Here is a 21,071-nt window from a genome sequence, read left to right as displayed (position 1 = left end):
GTGCTTTGTTGGGGCACCTTGGCTGATGATAAAAGTTGAGTGCATTTTTGTAATTATACATTGTGAAACACTTATTCAGCTGTTGAGATAGTCTTAAATTTTTTTTTCTGCGTTAAAAAAAATTTAGATTAAAGAAATTTTTGGGGGGGGTTGCCTGGGTGGCTCAGTCGGTTGAGCGTCCGACTTCGGCTCGGGTCATGATCTCATAGTCCTTGAGTTCGAGCCCCACGTCGGGCTCTGTGCTGACAGCTCAGAGCCTGGAGCCTGCTTTGGACTCTGTGTCTCCTTCTCTCTGCCCCTCCCCCACTCATGCTCTGTCTCCCTCTGTCAAAAATAAACATAAAAAATTTTTTTTGAGAGAGACAGAGTGTGAGCAGAGAGGGGGCAGAGAGAGGGGGAGACACAGAATCTGAAGCAGGATCCAGGCTCTGAGCTGTCAGCATAGAGCCCAACACGGGGCTCAAACCCACGAGCTGTGAGACTGACCTGAAGTCTGATGCTTAACCGACAGCCACCCAGCAACCCTCAAAAATAATAGCTTTTAACTTTGTTTCTGAGACATTTTTTTTATTCTACTCATCTTGTTTCTTTGGGAGTTTAAGAAAACAAAGCAAAGGCCTAAACATGTATTCATGTGACTAGAAATCATGCTCCAGAAGGAGGGTGTTTGTGGCTAATTGCCCACCGCTGCTCGCTGATCTCAGTTTCTTCTTGGAGCACCACGTCTGTGGCTCCTCTCTGCTTACTGGGTTCTTCAGCACCCAAGGACAGGCACCCATTCCTGAGAGGGCACTGGTGCCTCTTTGCTTGTAGTTAATGCTAAGTTGTTATTAAAGACCAACACACAACCAAGAACCAGAAGTTAGTGGTCACTGACCTTGAATGTACCATAGCAAGGTTCCCCATCGTATGCAGTTCACCTTTAGAAAGCTGGCCGTACCTTGCCATCCAGAGCGCCATAAGGAGCGAGCTGTCTGCCTGCAGTGACTCAGGCACCCTTTCTGGAGCTGGACGCGTGTTTTCTCCTGTATCAGAACCTCTCTCGCAGCACGTCTGGTGAGGAGACGAGATTGCACTCAGGAGCTGGGTGAGTGTTAACGTGTGCCTCACACACGGGGTAGGAGACCCTGGCCCCTCCTGCACTGTGCAGGGACGGGGGCCAGGGGTGGCTCTCGTGGCTCCTGGAGCCCCATCCTGGCCCCGTTCTCCAGAACACCGTGAGCACCACCAGGGCGACACGACTCCCATCCCCTCCACCTCCACGCGCTCTCGTGCGATTGTTGATTTTCTTGAGCTGTGTTCTCATCTGTGCCCTCTCTGCCCTTTCTGGCCCTGCTGAAGTGACAGCTCTTCGAACTTCTGTTGGGGCCGAGACGATTTGAGCTGTGGAAACGTATGCGGAAAGTAAGGGGCAGACGCACGGGGGCCGTTTCTGGTTATGTGTGCGTTGGGTGGGCGCTTGGGCGCGGGGCAGAGCTGTGGAGCTGCGCGGTGTCGCTTCCTGAGGCAAGCTGCATGTACAGCTTAGGATTTGGATCCAGCAGGTTCGGATTTAGGAAGATTGAAATACTCCCTTTGGACCCAAAAGTCTGTTGCTAGGCAATATCCTATGTGTTGAGACATTCAGACCTGGGTCAGTTATGTCTCTACACGTGGGAGATCTTCAGCCACGTGGGGAATCTTTAAAGGCTTGGCCTTTGGTCACGTTGCTTAGACCACGCATCACAGAACGGGTTAGCGCCGTGTCAACTGTGTGTCGGGATACCGGGTTTTGTTTTTCTAATAGTTGTAGTTGACGTCCTCAGATGCGCATGAAAGCGTTTATAGACGTGTATAAGCTGACCGGCCTCAGTTCCCTTGCACACCTGGAGAATTCTGTGTTCTCTGCGATGACGAACACAGCACACACACACTTCCTTTATACGAAAGCGAAGCGCGTCAGTAGCCTGGGCTCCTCTCGCTGCGTATTTGTGACGTAACTTTACCGACATCCAGCGGCAGGCGGACGCTCTTCAAGCTCTGCACCTCTCTTGGCTTTGTTGGCGTGTGTATTCCTCCTTATACTTGAGAAGTGAATTTCCGTAGCTTTCAGAATTTTTTCTGCGAGACGAGGCCTTCTCAACCCAGCCGGAGAAGAGATGGGAAGTGTTCAACATTTTACGTGGCATAACTTTTTTTGTGGAGTGGGTGAGGAGAAGTGTGTATGCGTTGATTGTATTTGGCGTAGGTGCAGGTGTGTGTGCAAAAGGCGCATAGCAGATGTGTGTGAAGGTGGGCACGCAGTAGGTGTGCAGGTGTATGCGCAGTAGGTGTGTGTGCAGAAGGTGTGCGCGCAGTAGGTGTGCGTGTGATGCTTTCCCGTGTAGCAGTAGCAGAACGTTGTGTTTCGGGAGGCCGCGGTCCGCTTTTGCTGGCTTGCCACGCCGGGGAGAACAGTCCCAACGTCTCACGTACAGGGCACACGCTGTGTCGCTTCACTTCTAATAAAAACGTTCCGTTCAAGAAAATAATGTTTCTGCGTTGCGTGCCAAACACACACAGAAATCTTGGAGAACCTACGTAGCTCGGGGAATTAATCCCTCACGGGAAAGCCTTCCCTAACTAGAAATGGTGGAAAATATAATTGAAGCCGTAAAGGCCAGAAGCGGCGAGTTTGGTGTTGATTAGTTCCAAAAACATCCTAGAGAGGTCACAGAAACAAGCACGCCTCTCCTGTCGCCTGGTGGAGGAAGCCTGGCCGGCTGGCCACGAGAGGCTGTGGGTCTGTCACCCTGTGTGAGGCGGCTGGCCTGGACGGGGCAGCGGGGTGGGGCCCCGGGGTTCCCTGCTGCCGGCTCCGGTTCTGCAGGAGTCCTTCGGGTCCCCGGCAGAGGCTTGTCGTACGAAGCAACGTGGGTGCAAGTGGGCACAGGGCACCCGAGAGCTCGTCCTGGAGGGTCTTGGTCTCTTGTGAGCAGCACGGACAGTCGTTTCAGGCTTGGGGACGATGCGTCGGTGATGCTGGCTGTCGCTTTAGGCCCGTCGCGTGTCCTCTGACTGTCACAGACAGGTCGGTCTCACGCCGGGCAGTGGTTTGGGGGGGAGGGATATTAACCACGTTTCGCGAGAGGTTGGATGAAGTGATTATTTAAATGTAGTTTTACAGTATTTTATGAGGCTGAAGTGTTGTCGTCTTTGAGGGCTCAGAGAAGTTGAGGCCGAAGGAGCTTTATAACACGCAAAGCGCTTCCAACCGTGTGGCCACACCGTGTGCTGGTGGAGTACTCACGGTCCTCCCTGAGCCCCTTTGGTTGATCTCGCATCAGAGCTTTGTGACCAGTCAAGGGAGGGGTCTTCAAATCAAGGGCAGGCCTTACAGTCAGTTTCACATGTTTAAGAGGTTGAATCAGATAGTTTTAATACCATCAGATCCACAGATTTTATTCATTTCTATTCTCTGCAGCACTTAGTACAGTATTGTTATCCGTTCTTAATGATTATTGATGAATGAAATCAGTAATAATTATTCCAAATTAGCTCTTAGTTAATTGTAAGATGTGCGGATGGAAGGCATCTCCAAACATTTTTAAGCTGTTTAGAAATGGAACATATGTTCACTGATGATTTTCATCATGAGTAATAGCCTGGAAACGTATGGGAGAATACTTATCTAATGCTTACAGCTCAGTAGGCTGAAAAGTTGTGACTGCTGAGTAATTGCAAAATTCTCTTTGGTGGGATCCAACTTGTGGGAATTTTTGTGCATGAGGGACGTGTGGTGATTTCTTTACGCTTTTCTCTCACCATCTTTATAATGTCTCTGTTTCTCGCTTGCGGGCCTGCTGTGTCACGGGTGGCACGTTCACGTGACCGGGTGGGCAGCCGGAGTCCACAGCCGGTGCCCGTGTACCGGGCGGTTCGGCTAATGACGCAGAGCAGCTGGGGAGCATGTGAAGGGTTCTTTAGGCCCGAGACTCCCGTTCCAGGAGCCGTTCTAGTGGGACGGCTGAGAGGAAGCCAGGTCACCACCGCAGCCCTAGGAACGGAATTTCTGAATTTCTGCTAGCAGCGAGTTGGGTGGAAGGTGAGACTCTGGAAGCAAGATGGCCATTGATACCGCTGTCATTGGACAGAAGTTTCCCTTCTTCCTCATCAAAGAGGTTGGGAATGAAAGAGGGACACCCGTTAGGACATTCCATTCCCCTTCTGACCAAACCTGGCACTTGCCTCGTGCAAACTCAGGTGCTCTGACAGGCCCCCTTGCGTGAAACCCGAGCCTGTGCCCGCAGCCTCCCTGTGGAAGGAGAGAGCTTAGTCAGTGGAGAACGTTCTCGGGAAGTCGGGGGGGGAAGGCTGCCGTCGGCGTGCTGTCGGTCTTCAGGGTCTGGAGACCTCGGGAGCACGTGGTCATCCTGTGGGACGCTGAGCAGGGAGGAAGCAGGGCCATCGAGGACCCACCCCCCGGCCATTGTGACAGCGAGAGGCATGCCATGTGCCGAGTCTTGATGGGTAAGAGTCAAGAGCCCACCTGGAGTCACACTGAGCCCTTGACCCATCAAATGACGAGATTACTACAGAAGAGAAAGTTTTTTTGTTTTTTGTTTTTTGTTTTTTTTTTAAACATTTTTTTTTTAAATTTTTTTTCAACGTTTATTTATTTTTGGGACAGAGAGAGACAGAGCATGAACGGGGGAGGGGCAGAGAGAGAGGGAGACACAGAATCGGAAACAGGCTCCAGGCTCTGAGCCATCAGCCCAGAGCCTGACGCGGGGCTCGAACTCACGGACTGTGAGATCGAACTCACGGACTGTGAGATCGTGACCTGGCTGAAGTCGGACGCTTAACCGACTGCGCCACCCAGGCGCCCTGTTTTTTTTTTTTAAATAATTTTTATCTTTATTTTAGAGAGGGAGACAGAGCACAAGCAGGGGAGGAACAGAAAGAGAGGGAGACGCAGAATCAGAAGCAGGCTTCCGGCTCTGAGCCGTCAGCACAGAGCCCGATGCGGGGCTCGAACCTGCTGACCGCAAGATCCTGACCTGAGCTGAAGTCAGATGCCCAACTGACTGAGCCACCCGGGCTCCCCCAGAAGAGAAAGTTTTCAAGCACAGTAGAACTTCCCATTTGTTTTTAACCCACGTTGAGAGTGAACCGCTGAGTATTCAGTCCATTGTGTGTTCATGAGGAGTCTTTGATCTGGAAACCCTAGATCCATTCTGACCACGGTGCCTGGTTAACAAATTCACGCTGCTGCTTTAATGGTGAGCTGAATAACTTAACAGCATCCTACGTTGTCTCACTCACTCACTCATCTTGGGTACCTGAGGGACAGTGAGACCGCAGGTCCTTTTCTCCCGCATCAGGAGCCCGTGATGTGCAGTTGCCCCGCTGGCAGAGGGGCCGGGCACACGGGACCATGCGGGCCGTGTCTGCAGATGCAGGAGGCTTCGCTCCGGACTCCGTGAGGATTAGGTTTAGAAATCTGCGACGGTCCATAGCAGGGCCGGTGCGAATGCCAGTGTTAACACTTTGCATAGTTCAAGGGCAGAGGTCAGCTTCTGACCCGGTAACATCACAGAGTCAGCGTGGTTTCCACCCTGTTCTGAGCAGCCAGAAAGGTTCCAGGTTCCTGGTGTCCTCTCACACAGGTGAAAAGGGGAACACCTGGAAACACTTTGTGAAACACCACCGTGTCTCTTTCTGTCCTCTGAGGATCGTCTGTAGTTGAAGATGAAAGGGGCGACACGCCGCGGGGTTCGGGTGGGAGAGCGAGTGTAACATCCGAGACCGTCAGGCTTGCGCGTGCGCGAGCAAGAGGGGGGCAGGGAGATGAGCCTACTGAACTGACGGCCGCTCCGTGCACAGCATACATTAAGGAGGTGGAAAAACGATCGAGGAATTATCTTCTCGTGCGAACAAATACGGTCCCTTACTGTCAAAATCCAGGCCGTTATTTCGTGTTGGCTCCCAAAGTAAAACAAAAAGCTTGGACAGCGACCCAGACTGAGTTTTAATTCTGTTTTTTCCTCTGTGCCTCTGAGCGTGTGCAGTTGCTCTCACCGGCGGTTCTCCCTCCCCGTTTCTGCGTCACGAGACGTACACAGCACTCGGCGTCGGGGACGGTCCCGCGCCCACCGTCGAAAGTTGGCCTGAGCCCTGAGTTGGGTGCTCTAGCTGGAGAAGAGTGAAGATGCGTGTGTGCGGCTGAGTTTGCAGCGGAAGCCTGTGGAAAGGTAGCGGTCAGGGCGCGGACCCGTGCCCCCCGTGATGGCTGCCGCTGCCTGTCCGCGGATGCAGCCGCTGCCCGGGAGTGGCGCCGGTAGAGTGACACGCGGACCGCCTGGGCCACACAGCCGGACGCGGGCCGCCAGCTGCTGGACACCGGGTGCGCCCGTGGTGTGCAGGGGTCTCGACGAGGTTCTGAGAGGGGCCGGTTAGTGGGCGGTTTGCTGAAGTAGGAGGGGAAAACTTGGCTCCTTAAAAATAGGCCTTCGTTGGGGCGCCCGGGGGGCTCAGTCGGTGGAGCGTCCGACTTCGGCTCGGGTCACGATCTCACGGTGCGTGAGTCTGAGCCCCGCGTCGGGCTCTGTGCCGACGGCTCGGGGCCTGGAAGCCGCTTCTGTTTCTGTGTCTCCCTCTCCAGTGTCCTGGGGGAGGGCTCGGGCCCAGGGGGGAGCAGGGTCCAGTGTTCGCCCTGTGCTGGTTCCGGGAGGAGCATGCCCTCAGCACATGGGGGGAGGTGCCTCTTCTGCAGGTTAACAGGGTAATGAGAGCTAGGTCCAGAACGGGCCAGTTCCTAGTGGAAAATTGGAACGTGACTGCTTAAGAGACCATCGCTTGTTTTGTCTTGATTTTGCCGGGTTTCTCACGATTGCCGGTAAGCAACGTGAGCAGCTTCAGAGTCCCGCCGGCGTCCAGCTGGTCTTGTCAGCAGCCCGGCCCTGCCGTCGTCTTGCCCGTGTGCCTCGGCCAGTGGCATCTCCCGTGCGCCGGCCGTGTCTGTGGCCCACCCGGACCCCCGTGCCTGTCTGCACACTCGGGGGCACCCGGCCCTGCCAGTGGGGAGAAGCCTGTGGGTTGGCCCTGTGGGAGGGCCGGGGAGAAGGCTGCCCCCCCGAGCCACCCGGAGGCCCTGCGTGTGAGCGCCCGGCAAGGGTGGGGGACAAGAGAAGAGCCATCGGCACGTTCTTTGGAAGGAAGGGGCCTGAGCTCCGTCAACCGGAGGCTTGACCGGGCGGCCCTAGGCATGGGGTTACTGTGATCCAGCCGAGGGTCTGAAGGTCGGGAGTCTGTTTCCGAGCTACCACCCCACAATCAGCGCCCCCCACTGCGTGGTTTAGACAGCAGTGTGCTCTCTCACAATCGGGCGGCCTGAGGTCTACTATTCATCGGGACTGCGTTCCTTCTGGAAGCTCGGGGACATCTTGCCTGCCGCTCCTGGGGGTTCCAGGCATCCCTGGGCTGCGGCCACATCCCTCCACCGCCTCCTCTGTGGTCACGTGGCACCCTTCTTCCCACGTGGTCCAAATGTCTCTCTTCTTAGGAGGATGGGGACTTTTGGATTGGGGCCCGCCCGACTCCCATGTGACTTCTGCTTATAGCTTAATCTCATCCTCCCAGATCCTGGGTCCATGTTTTATTTACTCGCTTTTTAAAGTTTATTTATTTTGAGAGAGAGCGTGCACAGGGGAGGGGCAGAGAGAGGGGAGGAGAGCGTCCTAAGCAGGCTCCACGCTATCAGCACGCCATCAGGGCCACGTGTGGGGCTCGATCCCACGAACCTGAGATCGTGACCCAAGCTGAAGTCAGACATCTAACCGACCGAGCCGCCCAGGTGCCTCCACGTTTACAGGTCCCCCTTACAGGTACTGGAGCTCAGGATGTGGACGTTCCTTTTGGGGGACACAGATGGACCCGCCGCGTCCCTTCTCAGACCCACGTGCCCTCGAGGTGTGTAGTGACTGGAGGTCCGGGCCGCGGAGCAAGCCGCTGTGAGGTGCCGGCGTGCGGTGACGTGCTGGTGCGGCGGGGCCTTGGGGAGCGGCCTGAGCCTGCCCGCCGTGTGCGCGTGGCCGTCCTCTGGGGAACACGCGGGGACGTGTGGCAGGGGCCGTTTTGCATGTGCCTCCTGGTGCCGGAAGTCAGGGTGTGCTTTGGGACTGGGCTGTGGGGTCGGGGCCGCCACCTCTGGGCCTGGTCCCGGACGGGGGCGAGGTGTCCGTCCCTAGACGTTCTCTGCTTGGTGTGCGGTAACCCTGGCTCAGCAGAGAGAGCCGTTTCTGAACCTTGCTTTGTGCAGAATGAAGACGCCGTGCCGATTGGGGCCACGGCACCCGGTGTGAGGCACGTGTAGGCGTGCGTTAGCGGGCAGCTTGTGTGTGTGTCTCCTCCGCTGTTCGCGTCTCCCTGCGGATGCACGTGCGCCTGTGACAGGCACCCGTCCGGGTCTCCGTCTTTCCCTCCAGAGCCTGCGGGCCACACCCTCCCTGTGCCATCTCTGGCTTCCCCGGAGCTGGCAGGTGTTAGTCGGCCTTTGCAGCTCCCCTGAGACACAGATGCTCACAGACGCTTCCCACAGAATTGAGCCCAGTAGGAAGGTGGCATCGCTCCTTCTAGTTCTTTCTTTGGCCACACGGTGAGCACAGCGAGAACTTTGCTTGTTCCGTGCAGTGAGTTTCTAAATCAGCGAAGTGACCAGAGCCACGGGAGCGGGAGCAGAAGCAGTGTGCGTGGCCGTGGCTGCCGCTTCAGCTCGTCACGGTCGCAGAGTGTGCAGGTCGGCAGGCCGGGTGCCCCCAGGCTCCCCTCCCTTTCCCGAGTGGGTGTGACCGTTGCTGCGCCGGGTTGACGAGTCACGAGATACACGGAACTGTCTTCTGTGTCGCCTGCTCCCCGTCCACCCCGTGTGCCCCTTTTAGAAGCCAGGGGCCTGGGACCCACGGGGAAAACTGGAGGTCTTTGGACTTGGCTTTGAATCATTACCCTCCCCAGCCCCCACCCCACCCCAGTCTACTAGGAGGTTGTAAGACACGTGGTTAAGATTTGTTCCCAGGAATGCTGTCCTATCTGGAGTGACGGGGGACGTGTACCAAGTGTCTCCAGACGTCCGTCTCTGCTTTACTGTGTTTCTTCGGGTTTTGCTTTGCTTTCTCCCCAGAATGCGTTGGAGGTTTGGGCTCCGATGCTGGAACAAGCCGCAGAGCAGGCGGCACAGACTCTTGATTGCTGCCTGCCGCCTAGCGTCCTTACGTGAGTGGGGTCCGGGCGCCCGCCCCTGGGGCCCTCCGACCCGCAGGCCTCCGAGGAGTTTTCTCTGCAGGTCTGAGGAGTGACCACGGAGGAGCGGTGTTCTGCGTCTGCCCATGACTCCCTTCTGTTGGTGCTCATTTCTCACCGTCTACTCATGGCGACTCGGTTCACGAAAGCACTCAGAACGGAGCCTGGGAAACAGGAGTGTTCCCGTCAGGGGTTTAAAATTTTTTTTTTTTTTTCAACGTTTATTTATTTTTGGGACAGAGAGAGACAGAGCATGAACGGGGGAGGGGCAGAGAGAGAGGGAGACACAGAATCGGAAACAGGCTCCAGGCTCTGAGCCATCAGCCCAGAGCCCGACGCGGGGCTCGAACTCACGGACCGCGAGATCGTGACCTGGCTGAAGCCGGACGCTTAACCGACTGCGCCACCCAGGCGCCCCCCGTCAGGGGTTTAAAGGCTTAAGGATGATCATTTGTTTCTGGCGTTTGCTGTGCAAATGTACGAGAAAGATGTGGGGCTGGCGGACCTCCTGGCCAATGGTGCTTGGGGACATCCTTGGGACAGGCTGACGGACCTGGTTCTCAGCTCCTTGTTTTCCTGTCACCGGGAAGCTACTTCTTGCCTTCACGTTTAGATTTGAAAAGATTGCTCTCCTTGAGTCCGTTTCCTTAACAAGTCGGATGCCAAGATGAATGACAAAAACAAGTAAGCGACCTTGTGTTCCAAGACACCTTTGGATTTCCTGGCCTCATCTTTGTTCCTGGCCACCCACACTTAATTAGTCAGAAGTGGATCTTAGGTTTTGTTTTGTTTCATCTGAGCACATTCCGGCTTGGGTTTGGAATTTTGTATCTAAACATTACTGAAAAGTCCTTGGACTTCTTGAGTTTATTTTAGGTTTGTAGCTGTTTTGTATTATTTCATCTGGGCATTAAACAGTCTCACAGTTGGCACCGTATAGAGGGAAACCGGATGGGTGCCCTCCAAAATCCGGTGCTCTTGGATCCAGGAGTCCCTCCGTAGGCTGCTTCAGACGCATCCCCTATGCCATTAATGGTCCCTCGTCTGCCAGTGACGGGCCTGTCTCACTACTGTGTGGGGAAGCCCTGTCCGTGAGGCTGGGAAGGCAGCAGGTGCGTGCGTTCTCCGCGGGGTGGCCGTGGGGTGCTCCCAGGTCAGCCGCAGGAAGCCTGGATGGATGCTTTTAGCTGCTGGCCTGGGAGCTCGCTGCATTCCTGTTAGATTTTTCTACATTCCCGACCCTGTTGGAAAAGGCCACAGACACCAAGGTGGGAAGGAGCCGGGAGCTCACCATCGGAGACGTCCCACTCCTTCTAGGGCAGGAGGGAGGCGGCGGTGCTGGGCTCTCGCCCCCCAACAGGGCAAGGATGGGCTGCGCGCTTGCGGTGGGCGCCACCGTGATCCGTGCGACAGTGGCACGTGACCTCATTTTTGCTGCTCTGTATTTTCGATTTGACGTAACTAGGCTTTATTCGTCACCAGTTTGAAAGCAGGTCCAAGTGTACACATCGTGTCTCCGCCTGCTGTGCGTTTCAGGCGGCTGCTGGAGCTTTGAGCTGCTCTCAAACCACGGCAGGCAAATGAGATTCTTGTGTGATTGATTTCTGTAGTGTTTCTACTTTCACCCGCTTCACGTGAAGTGTGTTATCCCAGTAAATCACAGCTGCGGCGGGGGCACGTGACAGAGCGGACCGTCCCCTGCCCCCTGGCCTCCTTGTGAGTGGCTCCGGCTGAGAGCCTCTCCGAGGCCCTGTGGGGCGCCACCTGCCGGGCCCTCTCCTCTTAACCGCTGTCTCTGTGCCTCTCTGTATGCCCTGGTCCCGGCCTGCCTTGCCCTGGTCACCGACACCTTTCTCTGCCCTGACTGTGGCCTAGAAAGGAGGGGTCCTGTCCCAAGCCCTGCTCGGTTAGTGCGGCTCATTCTTTGATTGTTACACGGCACTAGGTGAAGGGTAGACTGATACACTTGTCGGTCGGTGGGTTTCCCTCCTCACGCCACAGGGGTGCCGGCCAGTCAGTGGTCGTGACGTGCCCTCTGTGCACAAGCTCACGGAGGTTCTTTCGAACCTGCTCTTAATAAACGTGTTCCGGTGGCTGGGAAACCAGTGATCTGTGACTTGGCCGTCCTTCGGTCCGACCTTCTAGACCTTCTCCTCTTTCGTCCTCCCTTCAGGGCGAGAGCAGACTCTGCCGCGTAGGTCCAGGTCGTGGATGCCGTTTTGTGGCCCCGGGTGAGACAAGGCCCCCACGTCTGTCTGCCGGACTGCGGTGTGACAAGGAAGCCCTGAGAGGCCCGGCTGGCTGGGCTTGGGAGGGAGCTCCCCACGGGCAGAGCAGTGTCTTGCCCTCTCCTTCCTCCCTGTGTGTTTTCTCCCTCAACCTCCCCTTAAGAGAGCTTTTCCAAATTTTGAGGACTACCTGAAAAGCGTCGCAGATCGCTTCTGTGTGGCGAGGTCTCTGCCTGTGGCAGAGCCCCGGCCGGGGTGCCGATGTGTGTGGAGGTCAGCCCGTGGTGGGGGACGTGCCCTTCGAGGACCTGAGTGTAGCTGCAAGGGAAGCCGGTGAGCAAGGCCAGGCTGGGGCAGTGGCCTGGGTCCCGGGTCTCGGGTCCCGGGTCCCGGGTCTCGGGTCCCGGGTCCCGGGTCCCGGGTCCCGGGTCCCGGGGGCGCCTTCCCCACCCGGGGCTGCTGGAGGTCGGCATGCGTGAAGCCAGCCTGGAAGACACTCTGTGATCCGGGTCTCGGTGGAGCCTCCCCGCACAGCTTCCTCCACAGCCAGCCCGGCTCCTGACGCAGCCCCCCAGCAGCCTTTCCGTCCCCTGTGGTCCCCAGAGAAGTTGTCCCCCTGTGGGGCTCTTGCCGCCTCCCTTTCTCCTGGGGCAGCGCGGCGCCCCCTTCCGGCCACGTCCCCAGCCCTTGGCTTTGAGGTCCCCGTGGTGAGCAAGGGCAGGTTGCTAAGTGCCCAGAAGGCCTTTCCCGCCAGTCCTGTGCGCGTTGGCTTGGATTCATTCCCGACTCAGCCGTCAAGAGCCACCAGTGCGGGCACGTTGAGGATGTGTGGTGTTTGGAATGAAGTCTCAGGTGGAAACGTTTTCCTATCTTTACTTTCACTCACCAGCCAGGCTGGGGATGTGCCTCCTTCGATACCATAAGGAAGCACGTTCGATGCTGCGGTTTCTGACGTTCCAGTTCTCGCGATTTACTCAATCGTGTGGCTCGTGTGAAAAGTCACCTCGTTGGCAGTGCTGACAGGGAACAGTTCGCCCTCAGGAAACCGTAACCTGCCCTCCATCGTAGGGGTGGTGGCTCACGGCCAGGGCCAGAGTCAGACGGAGCCTCGCCTGGAAACGGCCCCACGACTGCGCGGCTTTCACGAAAACATAGTTGACGATCTGACCCTAAACCGGCGTATTCAGGGATCTTTTGTATCGCGCAGTGGTGACTGCGTTACCTCATGCTTTAGCTCCCGGGTTTCAAAACGTTGTGTGGTTTTTAAGTTCAGTCCGGGGTGCAGCAAAACCATGCTAAGTGGGGGTGGCTTCGCTGCACGGGTCCCCCGCTCCGGCCCCTCCTCCCGCCTTCTCCCCCCCCACTGAAGGGCACCGAGGACACCGTAAGTGTCTGTGCAGCTTTGAGAACTTACCACCAAGTGCTTTTCGTCTTTTCCCCGTTCTGGTCTAGCCGTCGTGAGGCCGAGTTGCCGCCCCTGTGCGAGCCCTCCCCTGAGCCACACACCTGTTCGCGTGACTCCGCCAGTTAGAGGAGAGGGAGTGGGGGCCACCCCTGCCACGTGGGGGGTGGAGGTACGGAGCTCAGCAGGACCGGGTCCTCTCTCTGACCGTGAGCAATCTGGTGGAGAGTAAGTCCCGGGAAGAGAAAACGTGAATGCTACGGGGTCTTTGGTTTTCTCTGGTTTTTTCAAACCCTTCTTTCAAACACTCGTTGGTACAAATGGCTCATGATTATGGTGGAAGAGGCGCCGTCGTCGTCGTTGGGTCAGCCCTTGGAAGTGGGAGGCCAGCTCCTTGGAAGGAGACGGCCGAGGAGAGGCCGGCGTGTCGTGCGAGTGTGGCTGCGGTGACCGGTGAGCACACGCTTGCAGGCTCACGCCGGAGGCTCGTTCTCTCACGGTCTGGAGGTCACAAGCCCAGTGTGGGCTCACGGGGCTGTGGTCAGACTGTCACGGGGCTGGCTCCTCCCGGAGGCCCCAGGGGCAAATCGTTTCCTGTCTGCCCCAGCCTCCAGGCCTGCCGCACCCTTGGCGGGTGGCCCGTCCTCATCCCCCGTCCCCCATCCTCCAAGCCAGCGGTTGGCCCCTCTCTGCCCCTCCGCAGCTGGGAAACGTGGTGTGTGACGTGGGGCCCACCTGTTGCCGCAGGACACTCCCTGTCTCCGTGTCCTCGCCTTTGTCCTGCCTGCAGGTGCCTCTGCCATATCTAGGACGTGGTTAGGGTTAGGGTTAGGATCTGGGGGGTTCATCTTCCTGGCACAGCTGGCTGGTATTAGAACACGACACTGCCTGCAAGTGGTTTCTGAAGACACACGAGGAGGGGTAGTTGAGAGCCGTCTGCCGTCTTCTTTTCTGAGAGTTGAACTCATCTGTGTTTTTCCAGCGGCGGACGCATCGTTACAGAAATAGAACTTTTGCTCGTCAAAAACTACAGTGCCGTTTAAAAACCACGGACTGTGTTTTTATCCAGACTGCTGGAGATCTGTATCCGAGCTCGCCTCTCCCGGGCTGAGCAGCCCCTTCCTCTCTCTCAGTGCCCTCACCCTCTTCCTCAGCTCTGACCACTGGTGCGGGAGGCAATCGGGCCGGTAGGGAGGCACGGTCATTCCCGCCCTGCTGTGGACCGCCGGCAAGCATCCGTGATCCCGTGGACGCATCGTTTGAAGGGGGGTGGGATACGACCCCGGGTATAAACACGCACGGTTCACGGCAGCTCCCTCGTGGATGCAAAGCCACGGATGCCCTCACCCCTACCTCCCCGTCTGGCCTGCGGGGCAGCGAGGCGGTGGCCCACCTGCCCAGCTGTTGGGGGGGCGGTGGGAATTGGGCCTGGGGGTGGGGTCGCTCACAAGTGGTGGGGTCACCCAGAGCCCATCCCCCGGGGCCTCATCTGCCCCCTCCTGTCGGCACGGCCCACAGTGGGTGTCCCGGGGACTCGGGGTCTCCCGTCCCCCGGGGGGTTCCCCTCCATCAGCGTCTCGGACCTCCCTCCTGATGGCAGCTCCTCACCCTGAGCCCCTCTCCGCACCGCCCGCAGCCGTGAGGTCCCTGACTCAGGCACGTCTCCACTTTGCTTCATAACTGCGGGCGTCCGCTGCTTGGTTTCTTTGTGTGCCTGGCTCTTGAGCACTCTGGGGGCTTCCGGCGGATGCGGGTCGAGGACGTGCCGCCGTTTTCTGTCTCCTCCAGGCTGCCTTCAGGTTCTGCCCCCAAGAACCTCAAAGAGCAGTGGTTTCTGGGAGGTGTCCGGGGCCCCTGCCTCTGTCCCACGTCCCTCTGCCTCCTTGCCCCTCTCTCGGCACCCTCGGCCCCGTCCCTGAGCTCACTCGTGTCCAGTGTGTGGGTGCTTGAGGGGGTCACTTGCACGCGTTGCACAAGTCGGTCACGCCACGCGTGCTCAATGCTCACACTCGCGCCATACAGGCGCCGGGTTGCCGGTCGGATGTCATTCCAGGGTCATTCACGAGACAGACGGGCCCCGCGGTGTGGTCCTGGGCCCGTCCCCCGTGGTTCACGTGGTCACGGCGGAGTGGCACCGGTGTCCGTGCTGACGGGGTCTGCTTTGTCTCTCCAGGTGCTGCAAGGGGCCCAGCTGATAGCCGTGGCCTCTTCCGACCCTGCTGCCGCGGGGGTGGACGGCTCACCTCTCCAGGGCAGCGACATCCAGGTCCAGTACGTCCAGCTGGCTCCGGTGACTGACCACACCGCTGCAGCTCAGGTGGGTCCCACCCCTCGTGGAAGCACACATCCTGTCTGGATAGGTCCCGGGGCTTCTGCAGCTCTGAGCACAGCCTGGGCGTTTCTCCTTCCGATGTCCCCCCCCCCCCCCCCCCGCGAGCAAGATCCATTGTCACGGAAAGGCACGTGACTTGGACACGGGCACCGACGTGGGCGGTAGTTTTTGTAAGTGCCCGAAGCAGTGAAGGCGAGGGCTTGGTTCCCGGCCCACGTGCCGCCAGGTGTTCATCTGTAAGGTCAGGGGCCAGCATCCGGTTGTGCCTCTTGACCCCACGGGGCCAGCTCCCAGGGACTGCAGGACGAGAGGGGTCCCTGTTTACCAAGGTCTCGCTGCTGCTCTGAGAGTGGCAGGGCCCAGAGGTCAGCACTCGTGCAGACAACAGGCTCTGCCTTTGTGGCTCGGCCTTGACCCTTTCCCAGGGGCGGGTTGTGGGTCCTTGTCCCCAGTGGCTCTTCTCTGTGGCACAAATGCAGGATGGTGCTTCACTCGGTCCTGAGGGGCCCCGTCTGGCCTGGTTTCCAGCCTCCCGCCTGGGCGCCCCCTGCGTGGCAGCCGAAGGCCTCGCTGGGAGCCACACGGGCATTGGGGCCCAGGGTTCCCTCCGCTCAGTTTGTGCGTACTCTACGCACCGTCTGATGGGCTGAGCGCTGGCTCCCCGGCCCCCACCTCCCGTCCCAGAAACCACTCGTCTCCGCGCTCTCCTAGAAGCACAGGAAACGGTCTGGACACGTCCCGAGATGTCAGATAAGGGGGCTGCTGCTTGGGGATTTGACACGTTTATAGAGCTGCCCCCTGGTGAGTGCGCTTGGCCGGATGAACACCGTGAACGACCTCTCCTCGGATCTCCTGGGTCTGGGGAGCCAGGCCCGGGCCCCCCACGCTAAGGCCAAGAGCCCGCTGGAGGCCCCCTCGAGGGGACGGCATGCTCTCGATCCGATGGGGCGACTGTGTGTTTGTGAGAGTAACCTAGGACGGGTCCCCGGACCACGGGGGTTGCTGGCACAAAGCTCAGGCCGCGGGTGGCCCGTGTTCTGAAACCTCGCTGGCCTTCCTGCCGAGCCCAGGCCGAGATCACCTCTGACGCAGGACTCCCGTCTGCCCCGAGCGTTGGCCGGTCGGCTCCTGCCGGCCTTCTCGTACACCCTGCCATCCTCTGGGCCGCTCCTGTACTCCTGCATCCCGGCACTGAGGAGCGGTGTGTGTCTCGATGCCACGGGCCTCTGACGCACGGAACCGAGGCCCCGGATTTCCACGCAGCCCTCTCCCCTCTCATGCTCCGCTCGGGCCCCGTGCCGGTGCTGTGCGTGTGCTCAGCTCTCGGCAGGAAGGAAAATTCTTCTCTGCTTTCCTTGCAGCCCCATGAGGTGGTTGCCGAGGAGTGGAGTTCGGTGGAGCCAGCCAGGGTGCTTGGGGCGACCTCGTGACCGGGTGGCCGGCTGGGTAGACTAGGCGCTCTCGGGAGACTTCGGTTTTTTACCTCCTAATGCGCGGCGAGGCCCCAGCTGGCAAACGCGGTTCCTGGAGAAGGCGCCGCCTCTCCGCCTCTCAGTCCCCACCACCCACCAGGCCACCCCGGCCACTCCCACGTGAGGGGCCACCGCAGCCCGGTGTGGCTTTCGTGCAGCGGTGACCGCAGCGGCCCACCCCACCCTGGACGTGAACCGAGAGGGGTTGGGCGTGACCGGGAGCCCACGGCGTTGGGGGATGAGGTGGCGTTCTCTCTGGCTGGCCCATTTCGGTGGTTTGGGCGTTAACTTGTCCTGGAAGAGAGAGCCCCCCTGCGGGCCTGCCTTGTCCCACGCCAGGTGGCTCGTGTGATGCCCCGTGTGGTCGTAAGCGGGGTCATTGCACGAAGGCGGCTCTCCTCCCCGCTGCCCGGCAGTTGCAGAAGGGTCACACGGCGTGCACCACAGACCCGGGATGCCGTGTGCCGAGCTGTCTCACCGGCCCGGGTCCGCGGTCATTTGACACATTTCAGGGTGGAGGAAGGCCGTGTCCATCTTCGCTCTTTGCCGCCCTGGGCTTCCTGTCTGTGTTCTTGGTCCACATTCCTGCCTGGCCGGTCTCAGGACCCACTTAGCGCGTCTGTATAAGAACAGGCCAGAGAATGAGGTTTGCACCCACTGGGGTGTTTTCCCTGTAGCAGACCCCACTCGGCATGGGCTTGAATAGTCAGTGGGTCACACGGCAGCAGGGTGGCCCCAGGCCCGGCCCCCCATGCATGTCCCCGGAGCCTGCTGCTCCTGTCCCCTCACCTTCCGTGGCCCCGCTGGTGCCTCACACAGACGCGACCACGTCTGCAGAGGGAAAGGGCTCCTGTTTCTTCATCAGCACCAAGGCCTCCGCTCCTGTAGGTTTCCTCTCGGTTCGGGTTTGCCCATCAGAACGGGGTCACATACCCGAACTCGCTCCTGGAAGAGATGAGAGTCCCCCAGGAGCCCCCCAGGGGCTGTAAGAGCCGTCAAGCTCCTGAGAGGATGGGCTTCTCTTGGGCAGGAGGCCAGGGCACTGGCCCCATGGAGCAGCCAGTAGGAAGGGCAGTGAGTGCCTGTGCCCAGGCAGGTGCCCGAGTTCTCACCTTTGTGGGTGCCCAGGGCTCCCCGCTGCCTCCGTCCCCTCAAACATCTCGAAAGTTCTGACTCGTCTGCTTGGAGCCCTTTCTCTACGTTTCCTGCCCGAGACACAGGTCTGGTGCTGCGTTTTGAGAACACAGGAGAAGGGAGGGGTCCTCATCAGAGCAGGGGTGTCCCTGAATCCCAGGCAGGTCCCCACCTCATCTGTGCTCCGCTTTCTGTTTGCCTGGGTCCAAAGCTGCCTTTCTGGTTTTTCAAGGGTGGGGAAGGACTCTCGCTCCCACAGGGGCCTCTCTGCCCGGCCTGTAACCCACCCTGCCTCCTCTGCCTGCAGCCGCCAACACGGCTGAGTCCACTTTCCCAGAAATTTCCCAGAGATGTGTGGTCGCCTCCGCTGTGCCTCGCAGGTTCATGCTCTGGCCGTTCTTGCCCGCCCTCAGTCCTGGGCTCCGTGGGCCGTGTGGCTCATGCCTGCGCCACGTCCTTCCACTGCAAGGGCCCCGCCCCGCTTTCAGGACGCACCGCGTGCAATGTCATTTGATATTCAGATTTCAAAACTGAAGCGTTAGTCTGCGGTAAGAGCTGCAGGGGGCTCCTGCCCGCCAGCATCCGTGGCTGTCTGCCTCTTTCTTCCTTCACACCCGCATGCCTGGCCTCTGCAACCAAGTTTCCTGCCAGGGCAGCCGGAAACCCACCTCTGAGGGTCCGATCTTTGTGACGTTGCCTTTGGCCAACGGCGTAGGGGAGCCTGAAGAAAAAACCCAGTTATTCTCTGTTCCGGGGCTTGTTCGGGATGATTGAGCTGGATGATTGGTGACTTACTCCAAGTCGTATTTTTCCCTTTATCTTAAAACTGTGAATATGCACTTAAGGTCCTTTTAATATCTGTAGATCATTGATTAGAACTTCTCTCGTTAAGGAGAGAAAGGTGACTGCCCCTGAAACGTTTTCTGGAACGTTGGAGCAGTTTTTATAAGAAGGCAAAATGGTGACCAAAATTCTAGGTAAATGGGACGGGTTAAGTACTCTAAAGGCATTCCCCAGTGATGCGCAGGCGTGGGACCGGGACATTAGCACAGAACCTCGTTGGGCCACAGAGCACGTGTGGGGAGGGTCGGTGGGTAAAGAGGGGCCACGGCCCCTGGGAGAGTCTTCTCCCAGAGCGGTGAACCTATGACTCTTGGCCCTCTCTAGCCCCGTTGTGTGTGTTTGTTCCGTGCGCGAGAGCCATTGGTGTTCTGTGACCTGTGAGTGACCTGGATGTGACCCGGGCTTGCATTGGTGGGTACTTTTATAGAAAGCCCTCCTCTCTCCCCTCTTGCAGACGGCTGAGACCCTGCAGCCCACCCTGCAGCCTGAAATGCAGCTTGAGCATGGAGCGATCCAGATCCAGTAGGCGGGCCGGGCCACCCACCCACAAGAGAACCTAAGACAGAGCCGCTGCCGTGCTCGGCGCTGGCCCCGGCCAGCCACCCTGTTCTCCACGCGCCCTGGTCCCATGGCTTTGCACGGAGGTGACTGCACATGCTCTGTTCGAGTGCATCTGAAAGCCTCACCCGCCGGGGAGAGTGTCCCAATGCATACAAGGTGACAGTAACGGCCGCTGCCCCTGCCGGAAGACCCTTACTTTTTGTCCCACTGTCGGCGTCTAGACAAGAGTGGGGAAGCACAGCGTGCGTTGCATCGAGTACGTGCGGAAAATCAAGAACTACGATATTTTTCTCTGTTCAAACAGCTTTTTTAATTTGCTATGGTGTTTATAACAAAAAAGAAAATTGAAAAAAAAAAGTGGAGTAGCAGAAGCCTTTTGCCGTGTGCTCTGTTCAGTGTAACGAAAATAGGTATTTGCAGAAGACAACTAACGATTTTGATGGAAATATTGCTTACCTACTTTTCTAGGGGGAAGTGCTCTCAAAACTGTTAATTATGCATTTCTAATGAAATAAAATGTATTTATGACCACAGCAGCTTTGTATCATTTCCTCTTGAGAGGTGGTTCACCCTGAGGCTGGCCTCATTCCCGGCGGGTGCTTGGGAAGTCACCCGATAGGCCCTTTCCGCCGTGCTGACGCTGGAGGCAGGGTCCTTGTCAAAGAAAGGGCCGTGGCTGTTTCTTGCAGTCCGGTGTAATGGGGCCCGGGAATGGCTTCCCCAGATGCCAAGCACCGCGCCATGGCACGCCCCCTCTCGAACACGGGTGCCCCTCGGGACAGCGTGAGCCTGTCTCGGTATTGGGGGAGTTTCCGCAGGCAGACTGTGCTGGTGAATGACACGGGCCTCTCCCAGCTGTACGGAGTTACAGCTCTGGGGATCCTTAGGGAAACTCACACCCAAAGAAGCATGCATTAGCGTCTATATTTTAAGAAGAAAGATAGTTCCAAAACCGAAGTCCCAGAGGTGCTTCGCATGACGTGTCTCCGGCAGTGTCTGGGCCGCTCGGTCCCCTCTGTTCTGGCAGTTACCCTGGAGGCTCCGGGAGATTCCCACCAGGAAGTTGTGTTCACCTACTCGGGCGCGCTCCAAGTTGTCATCTCAAACAGTTGGTATCTCCCACACCACCCCGTTGGGGGTTGCTGCGCCGGGTAGTTTAGACCAGCACCTGCTAAGGGGTGAAGGCGGGCTCGGGCAGCAGCTCCCGGGAGTGGGGTGGTGCCTCCGCGTGCCACGCCTCCATCCACCCTCCAGGGAGGAGCAGAGCACCGTGGGGGTGAGGACAGTCCCTGGGAGGGGCCATCCTCCCGCAGATGGGAACGGGAGAGAGGACCGGCTCCACAAGGCTGGAGGAAGGTCCCGTTCATGCGTCTGCAATCCCGGAAGGAGGTTATGGGAGAAAGATGACGTTTACGGGATTCCGGACACAGAGCAGATCCCAAGAAGTAAAAGGAAGCTAATGCTTGCACGCCCACACATGGTTAAAGGCAGAGCTCACTCTGAAAGCAGCTGGAGAGAAAGGACATCCCCCCGCGGTGGGGTGGCTCCCAGCAGCAGCACGGGCCACCTCTCCACGCCCACTGAAGTCGGGAGCACAGGCACTGTCAGCAGGGCACTGAGAGAGAGAACTTCTCGACGCCAAATTGAGCGTTCACTAAAACTGAATGTCGTTCAGGGATACTGGGGACAGTCGCCATCGGTCCCGGCGTGTCCGTGCAGGGGTACGGCGTTCGTACACCCAAGAGAATTGAAAGCACACGGCCACACGTAAAAACATGTTCACAAATGGTCGCCGTGGTGTCATTGCTCACGGCCCCACAGTGGAGACAGCCACGTGTCTCTCG

General features: G+C 58.3%; 1 protein-coding gene across 6 annotated transcripts in view; it reads left to right on the top strand.

The window, feature by feature from the left end:
- Positions 1–19,760, top strand: part of BANP (BTG3 associated nuclear protein) — a 113,534-nt gene extending 93,774 nt beyond the window's left edge. For all 6 annotated transcript variants that reach the window (XM_086688726.1, XM_025920475.2, XM_086688727.1 and 3 more), the window contains 2 exons: positions 15,059–15,202; positions 19,121–19,760. In XM_086688726.1, the coding sequence (XP_086544852.1) occupies positions 15,059–15,202; positions 19,121–19,192 (216 nt within the window). In that variant the 3' untranslated portion in view covers positions 19,193–19,760. The remainder of the gene's footprint in view (positions 1–15,058; positions 15,203–19,120) is intronic.
- The last annotated feature ends 1,311 nt before the right edge of the window (positions 19,761–21,071 follow it).

This window comes from Puma concolor, chromosome E2, assembly GCF_028749965.1.
Source record: "Puma concolor isolate L17-30 chromosome E2, mPumCon1.1.hap2, whole genome shotgun sequence".
In the NCBI taxonomy this organism is placed as follows: domain Eukaryota; kingdom Metazoa; phylum Chordata; class Mammalia; order Carnivora; family Felidae; genus Puma; species Puma concolor.
Note: the sequence above shows the minus strand (reverse complement) of the source record. Positions and strands in the feature narration are given on the sequence as shown.